This window comes from Notechis scutatus, chromosome 10 (genome assembly GCF_049901735.1).
Source record: "Notechis scutatus isolate UNSWTSFEM ecotype Mainland chromosome 10, rNotScu1.2, whole genome shotgun sequence".
NCBI lineage: Eukaryota > Metazoa > Chordata > Lepidosauria > Squamata > Elapidae > Notechis > Notechis scutatus.
In genome coordinates this window covers 12248467-12259363 of record NC_142018.1, presented here as the reverse complement: position 1 = coordinate 12259363, position 10897 = coordinate 12248467, and the positions used below count along the sequence as shown (strand labels likewise).

Genomic DNA, 10897 nt, shown 5'->3' with positions numbered 1-10897 from the left:
ACAAAGGCTACAAAGTTAGCTAAGACCTCTGTCCCTGGGAGTCTGACAGCCAATCAGAATACAAGCTCAAATTCAGATCCCAACAGAGGGTATAAAACAATTGCACTCTCAGCATATCAGCCTTCTTTTCTTTCACCCAACATCTTGAAGCTTGTGATCGTCCTTTTCCCTTTGGAGCTCCAAGCCATGTGGTCCTGTCCACCATTAAACCATCTTTCCAAACAGCCTCCATGTTTCCAGTGTCTTTTCCCCTACTTGGAACTGAACCCAGAAGGATATTTCTTCCAACACTAAGGAAGAAGGAAGAATATGACAGCTAGTCCTGTAATACAGTAGGACCTGAAGAAGGGAATCTCTGTAGCTCAGGGTCGAACTGTGGGGTCCTTGGTGCTCTCTGTGCATGCTGGTTTTCTTGCCATAGTTTCACCATCACAGCCATAGACCATTCCAGAAAACTGGCTGTCCAGTGTCTTCTTAAAAACCTCCAGTGATGGAGCAGCCACAACTTCTGGTGGCAAGCTGTTCCACTGGTTGATTGTTCTCACTGTCAGGAAATCTCTCCTTGGTTCTAGGTTGCTTCTCTCCTTGATTAGTTTCCACCCATTGCTTCTTGTCTTGCCCTCAGGTGCTTTGGACAATAGCTTGACTCCCTCTTCTTTGTGGCAGCCCCTGAGATATTGGAACACTGCTATCATGTCACCCCTAGTCCTTCTTTTCATCAGACTAGACATACCCAGTTCCACAGAGGTGGGATCCAAATTTTTAACAACCGGTTCTGTGGGCATGGCTTAGGTGGTGGGCATGGCTTGGTGGTCATGTTATTGGCTGGGCATGGCCAATTCAATATCACTCACACGAGGCACACATCTCCTCGCCTGGCCTCTCATGACTGTGGGGATGCTGCAACAGTCGTAAGTGTGAAAAATGGTCATAAGTCATTTTTTTCAGTGCCATTGTAACTTTGAATGGTCACTCCACACAAGCAAAGTACCAGCAAAGGAGGGGAAAAAAAACTTCAGAGAAGTTCCTGAGACAGGAAGTCTAGTCCTGCCAAGAATGTAATAAGGGTTAACGGAGAGGCAGTTTCTGTAAGCAACACCAGAATGTTTCCTTCCTGCCTTTCTTACAGGATTAGGCCAGTAATTTCTTCTAACAACCGGTTCTCCGAACTGCTTAAAATGTTAACAACCGGTTCTAGCGAATAGGTGCGAACTGGTAGAATCCCACCCCTGCAGTTCCAGCAAATGTTCTTTATATGTTTTAGCCTCCATCCCTCTTTTCCTCTTTCTCCTCCTCTCATCTCTATATATTTTTGGTCTGATGTGCTGTGTGATTCCTTTGATCCAATTGCTCATCAAATCCGTTTACAGAAATGGTGGGTTGGGTCCTTCAAGCCTTGGAAATGATTAATTCAGCAAAGATCATCAGTACCCTCACCGACCTTGGCAAATCGCAAAAAGGAAGTGGAAAGCGAACTGCTTAGGGCTTGGATGAGAAATCGCCAGGAGATACAGTCATGAAATCTAGATTGAGAATGAAATAATCATCGTAATCACTTTTTAAAATTTGGGGCTCCCCAAAGCCCACACAGGTAGTAAACTAACCCTGTAGGGATTAGTTTGACTTGTTTTGTATGCTGTGTTGGCTAGAATTCATTAGACCTGGGAAATGATCAATGGAAGGAAGATAATTTAGCATCCTGTAATAGAATCAGAATAGACTGAAGAAACAATAACATTTTTTTTTAATTCATTGCCAGAAAGCAATGGCTATGGGGTGTGGGTGTGTGTGTGGAATAAAAAGCCAAGAAAATAAAAGAAAATAATCCTTTTTTTTTTCTTTCCTGTTAGAGAACTCAGGAGTTTGCATAATCTCTCATTACCAAACGCTAATGAGAATTGACATAGTCCTATTCAATTTGAAGATAACCATCACATGCTTCTATATTGGGAAGAGTTGTACACCATATCCAGAAAGACATCAAGTAATGTTGATGCTACCAGATACCTCGTTTCCTAACTCTCATTTTTAGAATATAGAATTGGAGGGCTGGGCGGGGGACCTTGGAGGTCTTCTAGTCCAACCCCCTGCTCAAGGCAGGAGTCTTTACCATCTCAGTCAAATACTTTTCCTCCCTATTTTTGAAAACCTCCTGCAATGGAGTCCCCACAACTCTAGGAGGCAAGCTATTCCACTCATTAATTATTCTCACTGTCAGAAAATTTCTCCTTAGCTATTATTCTATCAAAGTAGAGTAGAGTAGAGTAGAGCAGAGTAGGGTAGGGTAGGGTAGGGTAGGATAGGATAGGATAGGATAGGATAGCATAGGATAGGATAGGATAGAATAGAATAGAATAGAATAGAATAGAATAGAATAGAATAGAATAGAATAGAATAGAATAGAATAGAATAGAATAGAATGCAATGCAATGCAATGCAATGCAATGCAATGCAATGCAATGCAATGCAATGCAATACAATACTGGAATGAAGAATAGAGTAGAGTAGAGTAGAGTAGAGTAGAGTAGAGTAGAGTAGAGTAGGGTAGGGTAGGGTAGAATATAGTATAGTACAGTACAATACAATAAGCAATAGAATAGAATTAGGAATAGAGTAGAGTGGAACAGAACAACAAAACAACAGAACAGAACAGAATAGAATATATAAGGTTGGAATGGACTTTGAAGGTCTTTTAGTCCAACCGTCTGGTCAAGGTAAGAGACTTTATACTATCCCAGTCAAATGGTTGTCCAGTCTATTTTTCAATCCTTGCTTCTTGTCATTTCATTCTCCAGTTCCTTTTACCAATGGCTCTTAATCCCCAGAATCAAGAATGGAACCTCCCTATTTAGGAATAGTATGTATATCATTGTAACCCTATGATGGGTGAAGTGAGAGGAAGCCATTCTTGTCCTGCCTAGTACGAAGGTGGGTTGCTTTGACGTTTCTACTACTACTTGATGGAGAAATGGGTCAGCCATGAGCTGGATTTGTCAACTGAACCTACATTCAAGTTTGCACTTCCCCCCCACCCCAACTTTGTGTTGAAAATCAGATATCCTTAGGAAAAGAATGAGTAGGATAAATAACAGAAGAGGGAAATGTCCATTGCTGGAGAACAGAACAAAGAAATTGCCATAGCTCCAAAACTTTGAGATTGTCCAGCAGAGGGGAAAAAATGTTTTTTCCAACTTGGTTTTTTGGGGGGGTTCCAAGTTAGAATTTTTGTTGATGTATGCATGTATGTTTATGCATGTGTGTATATATATGTATACAAATGTACATGCACAGATAGGCACACATATACACAAGCTATCGTCATTGAATTGGCGTCCCGCACCCTCTGCTGGCCTGCTTGTGTAAAAATCTAAATTTATACTTTCTGAAATGAGATCATTGTTCTCAGGAAGAGTTCTTACTTTTTCTTTTTCTTTTTAACCACCTAAGAAGTTTTCCAAAGAGAGGCAGCAATGGAACCAGCAAGTTGGTCTACTACATTCAGGATGTTGAAAACCATAGATATTGATGATGCCCAGAGTTGGGTGCCCACAGCAGCCTTCCCAAAGAGAAGTTAATCCGTGAAAACGATCACAGAATATTGATTTGGAAAGTACGGAAGATTAGGGGTGGGTTGCAGGTCTCTGTCCCAGGGTTCTGACACACAGATAGTCCCAAGTGGTAAATGAGAATAACAGATGATGGACAGCTGCATCTAGTCTTGGACTGCTGTTTCAAATTGCTTTGTTTCTTTTTTCGCTCTCTCTTTTCTCTCCTCCTTTCTTTTCTCCCTTTCTCAGTCCTTTCATTTCTCATTCCTTTTCCTTCCTTTCCTTTTCCTTCCTTTCCTTTACCTTTCCTTTTCCTTTTCCTTTCTCATTCCTTTTCCTTTCCATTTATTTCCTATTCCTTTTCCCATTCCTTTCCTTTCTCATTCCTTTTTCTTTCCCATTCCTTTCCCTTTCCTTTCTTATTCCTTACTTTTCTCATTCCTTTCCCATTCCTTTCCTTTTCCTTTCTCATTCCTTTCCTTTTCCCATTCCTTTCCTTTCTCGTTCCTTTTCCTTTCCGTTCCCTTTCCACCTTTTCTCTTTCCCTTCCATCTTACTCCCTTCCCTTCCCCGTTGCCCTCCTTCCCTTCCCTTCTCTTTCTCTCATAGTTTGAGTTATTCTAGCCATTCTTCAAGGAGAACTCCTTACTACATGCAGGGCAGCAGCCCAGCCCCTTAAATATGCCCTTGGAGTGCCTTTAAAAAAAATAAAATACCGAGGTATTTTACCACCTCAATCAACCAAGTTAAAGTGTGGAAAGGCATTTGTCATCCCAAATGGAACTGACATTGATTGATTGCTGCTGAGTGACATTTTCCCTCTCCCCTCTGCATGCTAATGAAAGAAAATCAATTGGAACCACAACAGCTCAGCAAGTTTTGAGTTGGGATCCAGGCTGTGTATAGCAGAGATCACTTTCTAAATAGGGGGGCAGTGGGGAGGGGGGGCTTTGCCCTGGGACATCCAAACAGAAGCGGATTTTGGGAAATTCAGTGTGTTTTGCCGAGCAGGGCAGGATGTCAGGAGGAGATGGAAATAGATGAATTGCAATGAAAGAATGGTGAAGTTGTGGAGTTTGGCTCTTGGATTCAAGGGGACGCCAAATAAAAACTTTTTATTTGTTTGTTTATTCATCAAGCAAAGATTGCAAATTCAAATGAACAACAAGAAAGAAAAAAAGCTAAAATGTGACAGGGGGGATAGCGGGTGGTGCGATGGCCTAGAGGTGCAAGCTCTCGCCTCACCATCAGGAGCTTGTGAGTTCGATCCTAAGTAGAGGCAGATATTTCTCTCCCTGAGCAGGATGAGAATGTATCTGCTGAATATAACTCTGCATTGGCAACAGGGAAGGGCATCCGGCCAAGTAAATACTCAGCTCCATTCAAGTTGCTCAGACTCCATCCTTCAAGGGATTATGGGGGTCATTAAAAGAAGATGATGATGTGACGGGGCGATAGGCATGTTAGTGCACTTATGACACACACACACACACACACCTTAGGAACCTCCTAAATATGGGATGAAATCCACAGAAGTTAAATTGGAATGAAAACTGTGAAAGTTAGTAGCAGATGCCACAGAAGCATCCACCTACCAGCTTGTTTGAATAGATCTTGTCACTGCTCTAAGGACGGTCCAATGGTTTGTATTGCTACTACAGGAGGTTCTCAACGTACAACTATTTAATGACAGTTCAAAGATACAATGGCACTGAAAAAAAGGGACTTATGACCAGGGGTGGCATTCTACCAGTTTGCACCTATTCGCAATGTCCCAGGGATATGTGGTTGCCATTTGTAATCCTGCCAACCAACTTCCGACAAGCAAACTCAATGGGGTAAGCCTGATTTGCTTAACAACTGGATTATTCGCTCAATGGCACTTGTCCTTTCCCAAACTGTGGGTTAGGCCAGTGGTTGCCAACCAGTGGGCTGGGGACCACTGGTAGTCCGCGAGAAAATTTTGGTGGTCCGCAGAGAAATGTCACCCCCCAAAGCAATTAATCCAGGCTGCGTAGGAACACAAGGCTCTGCCGCCCACATGGCCCGTGGGAACACAAGGCTTGCATCAGTTGCATTGCGCACAACATGAGGTAGTGAGGGGAGGGGGGAAAGGGCGGAGGGGGGAACTTGCTCCACTCACCCCATGCGCCTGGCCTGGCCACCGGGCTGCTTCTTTCCGCTTCTTTCTTCTTCTGCTTTTGGCTGCATGCAAGGAAAGCAGCAAAAGTCTTTCTTTTTCTCCCCCAAATTCTGCCAGAAATGAGTCTTTGGGATCCTGTAAGGCGCCCTGCTCCAAGAGGCTGTGCCAGTGTGACAAGTCTCACAAAGACTCATTTCTGGCAGATTTTGGGGGAGAGAAAGAAAGATTTCTGCTGCTTCTGCTGCTTTCCTTGCATGAAGCCAAAAGTCTCTCTCTCTCCCCCTGAGAACGGAGCTGGAGATGACATCCTGCGATCCCAAATAAAGAATCGATCGGTAGGAAAACGGGGTGGGGAATTTTCCTACAAACTTTTTGGGGGGGATTTTCCCAGGGTCTCTTGGTCCGCGGGATTTCAAATTTTGATTTTGGTGGTCCCTGAGGTCCAAAAGGCTGGCGACTCCTGGGTTAGCTGATGTGTGAATCCAGTCACTGCAGGGTTTCTACTGATGATTTGTGTGAAAGAAGTTATGTTGGAAGCCCTCCCACCCCCACCTGAAGAACAAAATATTTTGGGAAATACTATTTTTAAAAAAGCAGAATGTTATATTTTCCTAAAGGAGAAACACAGAAACGTGTTTTTAAAGGCAGAAAGCAGCCCCCCAAGTCTTTGTTAATATCCCACAGCAGATGCCAGCACTTAAGGAGATAAAGAGCGTATTGACAGAGCAAGCCAACTATCTCCATTCATAAGCAAAGCAAATACTGCAGGCAGAAAAATCATTCAAGACAGGATATTTCGAAACTCCTTGCAGCAAAGTTTGACAGCTAACAAAAAGCAGAATGGTAGGATTAGTACAGCAGCCCCTCACCCAAGAAGCAGCATAGGACGAAAGCCATCCACCACAAATAGGAATTGCCCAACACCCTTTCAGAATACAAGCCCCTTCATTGCGCAACCCGCCTCCCTCCCTCCCAACAGCATTTCAGCACCTGTATCTAAATCCTGGCACTCATTTAGCTAATTGTTCAGCTGACCGAGAACTGCACTCTGTGTATGTGGTTCTGTTCATCAATAAATTGGACCTTCTTTCCAATCAGCCTCCAGCCTTCATTTTATTTCCAGCATCTTTCTCTCAGCTTGGAACTGAACCAGGTGGGTTTTTCTTCCTACAGCTACAAAGTACTTCCAGACAATTCCACCCGGATGACTAAGAACCTTCATCAATGTGAGAAAGTACTCTACTTCGATGCAACAGAACTCTTGGCTTTACTTAAATAAGTAGACGCAATGAGATAGTCTCCATCTGATTGGGTTCCTGGTGACTTTATGGACGCATCCATAACGCTCTAGACTCTAGAAAAAGTGCAGAGAAGAGCAACCAAGATGATTAGGGGACCGGAGGCTAAAACATACAATGAATGGTTTCAGGAACTGGGCCTGGCTAGTCTAGAAGAACCAGAGGAGACATGATAGCAGTGTTCCAATATTTGAGGGGCTGCCCCAGAGAGGAGGAAGGGGTCAAGCTATTTTCCAATGCACCTGAAGGCCAGATAAGGAACAATGCATGGAAACTGAACAAACAGAGATTCAACCTGGAAATAAGGAGAAGTTTTCTGACAGTGAGAGCAATCAACCCATGGAACAGAAGTTGCCTTCGGAAGTTGTGGGAGTTTCATCACTGGAGGCTTTCAAGAAGAGACTAGACTGCCATCTGTCAGAAATGGTGTAGGGTCTTCTGCTTGGGTGCGGGGTTGGACTTGATGACCTACAAGGTCCCTTCAAACTCTATTAATCTAATCTAATCTATGTGACAGGGGGGATCTAATCATCTAATCCGTGAAATAATCCATATTTCCTGTGGCCCTGATATTTCTTTTACAAATCTCCCAAGATTCTTAGTTTCTGAATCCACCCAAGGTCTCCAGCTGGCTACCGGTTGAGGCCATTGAAACAAACACAATTTGTATTTAGTGTTTGTTGTTTTAGACTTTTGAGACTCAACATGCGTTGAAATCAACAAGAGATATAATGTGTTGCCTTTCAGATGGAAACAATGACATTTGTTATGTGAAAACCTGGGCATACTTCTGCAACTTTGAATTGAACTTGGAAATGTAATACAGTAGGACACCCCAATCAAGTTCTTAATGCTGTTCATGCATTGGCCAGCAGGTGTCCCCATAAACCTATTTTTACAAATTCTTTTCTCTTTTTTACAACCGTGTAGATTTAGCTCAAGTACCATTCTGTAACTGTAGTTTATAAGCTTTAATGAATTTGTATCATGCAAAAAAAAAACAAACCACCAACCACCTACGCACACTACAGAGACGGAACTTGACTCAAAGATTACTTTAATGTATTCCATTTAAATTCCGGGGTCAAATGGGGAGGGGGTTGCATTAAAGAGATCCGATCGAAAAAGAAACGATCAGTTAATCTCCACAAATGAAAGACGACTCACTCTCTGCCCAGGCTGGAAAATAAATCATTAACATTTTAAATATATCGTTTTGTTCTCATTCTCTTTTCAAGTACTTGGTGCATCACGATAGAGTTCAGAGCTTCAAAAAGTAATTCTGAGCATGTACAAAAAGTATGTTGTGATTTGACTGGGCATCCAACTTTTTTTAAAAGTTATGTTTTTAGCTGCCTGGACTCAGTTTTACTTTTTAGGCGGGGTTCCCAATTTTCTCCCAAGCATGACTCCCATTCCCCCCCGCCATTAAGTCCACACAACAACCCCGCTGAGTAGGCTAACATCGGAAACCTTGCGGGCCAGGGAGAAAAGCAAGAGACTGAAAACGCGTCCCTTTTGCACGCCTCGCTCCTGAGTGCTTTTGACGGCCAGCCAGGGAGAGGCGGGTTTTTTCGTGTGTGTGTGTGTTTTAGTTTTTTTTTTTTTTCCGCGTCCGTTTCCTTCCCCAAAACGGTCCATTCCGGTCGATCTCCCTTTTTTGGCGCTGGGAAAGCTGCGCCCCGGACGGAGCCGCGATCCTAAAAGTAGAGCCGCGCCGTCCAACCGCGCCGCAAAGGGAGCGTTCTTTGGCGGCTTGGCGCGTTGACAGAGAGCCTGGGCTGGCCCCGCGGAGATTCCTCTCCGTTCCTTCCAGCGGGGCCCGGGAGAACCGAAAGCGCGATTTCGGAAGGCCGAAGGGGGGAAAAAGCGCCTTTGCCACCGTCCAGGACGGTCTCCAACCGTCGCCCGCGCGCGCTTTCCGGAGTTTCCCCGCTTGGGAAGGAGGCGCGTCCCGAGAGAACCGTCGAGGGTTCCCCGGGGAGCAGAGCCTCCTCCGGCTCTTCCGACGGGGCGAGGCGCTTCTGGGCTGCTTAGCGGACGACTCCCAGGGACCGAGGAACCGACGGGGCGCCCCCGCCTGCTTTTTCCTCCCCGTCTGCGGCCCCCGCAGACCCTGGAGCCCGCCGGCCCTCGAGCCGCGACGGCGGAGCCCTCCTGGCTAAAGGCGGCGCGATGCCTTTCTGGAAGCGCACGGTGGAGCCTCGGCGGCTGCTCCCTTCGACAGCTGCTGCTCCCCGCCTGGCCGGGCTGCCGCTGGCCCAGCTGCACGAGGTGTGCGGCCTGACGACGCTGGCCCTGCTCCGCCAGCTGGCTGACCTGTGCGGCCACTCGGCGGCGCTGCTGGGCGACCTGGAGGGGCGCCTTTTGGAGCTCTCCCGCCGCGCCCACCGCCTGCGGGGGCGCCTCCACCGCGTGCGGCGTCTGCTCCGCCCGGGGGCTTCTTCGGAGCCAGGTAAGAGGGAGGGGAGAGAAAAGAGGAGGGGGGGAGGAAGAGGAGCAGGAGGGTGGGTGGGTGGAGGCAGAGGGGCAACCCCTCCCGAGGAAAAGGGGGACGTTGCAACCCCAGCGAAACAAGGAGGGAAAGCTGAGCGCAAAGAAAGGGCGGTGGGCTTAAGGACTTTCTCCGAAATCCCAAACCACCCCTGGAGATTTTCAAGAAGAGATTGGACAGCTATTTGTCTCAGATGGGATAGGGTCTTTGGCATGAGCATGGGGTTGGACTAGAAGACCTCCAAAGCCCCTTCAGACTCTGTGGTCCCAAAGATGCAAAGAGGCAACTGGACTTTCTTGTTTTTCTTTGAAGACGTTTCACTTCTCATCCCAGAAGCTTCTTTAGCACTAACTGGATGGTGGGGAATGGAAGGATTGATATTCCTTGCAGACAGCTGGTCATTTGCATCCTTTTAGAGGGTGGTTGAGACCACTTGGAGGTTTATCTGTGTCCTCAGGGGTCAGCTGAGTTAGTGTAACTGCTTGCTGCAGTCTGCAATTTTTCTTCTGGAAATCCATTCTTACTCCCACCCACACCAGTCCAAGGGCGTTCATCCCAAATTGTATAGCTAAAAGTCTGTAGAGATTTCTCAGTCATCCAGGTCATGGTTGTCCTAAAGGTGGGTTTTTTTTCAGGAGGCAACTGGACTTTCTGGTTTTTCTCTTTGAAGGCGTTTCGCTTCTCATCCCAGAAGCTTCTTCAGCTCTTCTGGATGGTGGGGAATGGAAGGATTGATATTCCTTGCGGACAGCTGGTCATTTGCATCCTTTTAGAGGGTCGTTGAGACCACTTGGAGGTTTGTCTGTGTCCTCAGGGTCAGCTGAGTTAGTGTAAATGGTTCCTGCAGTCTGCAATTTTTCTTCTGGAAATCCATCCTTACTCCCACTCTATTCCAAGGGTGTTCATCCCAAATTGTATAGCCAAAAAATCTAGAGATTTCTCAATCATCCAGGTCCTGGTTGTCCCAAAGGTGCACTTTTTTCAGGAGGCAACTGGACTTTCTGGTGTTTTTTTTTTCCTTTTGAAGACATTTCAAAGTCTAGTTGGAAACGTCCAGTTGCCTTCTCCAGACTTCCAGCTCTGTTATGCTGATACCCACCTTGGTGCCACTCCCTAAGTTGGCTCTTCAGTGAGGAAGGAGCAGGGACAACTGTTGTAATGACGAGGCAGTCGAGTTGTTTGATCATGATCAACTGAATCATGATGATCTTTATTGGAGTCTAGTCTTGCATTTATACACATTTTTAATTATCCTCCATCATTGGTTAACTTTGGTTACTGCTTAACTTTCGTTACTGTTTAGCATAGTAATTAACACAATTAATTATCTCTAGTTAAAGTCTAACATATGTTTACTTCCTCTCTCTAATCCTCCTTTAGATGAGTGACTTTGTTTACCTGAGTTGTATTTGCT

The 10897-nt window shown here is 45.4% G+C and overlaps 1 protein-coding gene across 2 annotated transcripts in view; it reads left to right on the top strand.

Annotated features, from left to right (window-relative positions):
• Positions 1-9093: 9093 nt before the first annotated feature.
• Positions 9094-10897, top strand: part of NHSL2 (NHS like 2) — a 91199-nt gene continuing 89395 nt past the window's right edge. For both annotated transcript variants that reach the window (XM_087972358.1, XM_026674620.2), the window contains exon 1: positions 9094-9444. In XM_087972358.1, coding sequence (XP_087828484.1) covers positions 9165-9444 — 280 coding nt within the window. In that variant the 5' untranslated portion in view covers positions 9094-9164. The remainder of the gene's footprint in view (positions 9445-10897) is intronic.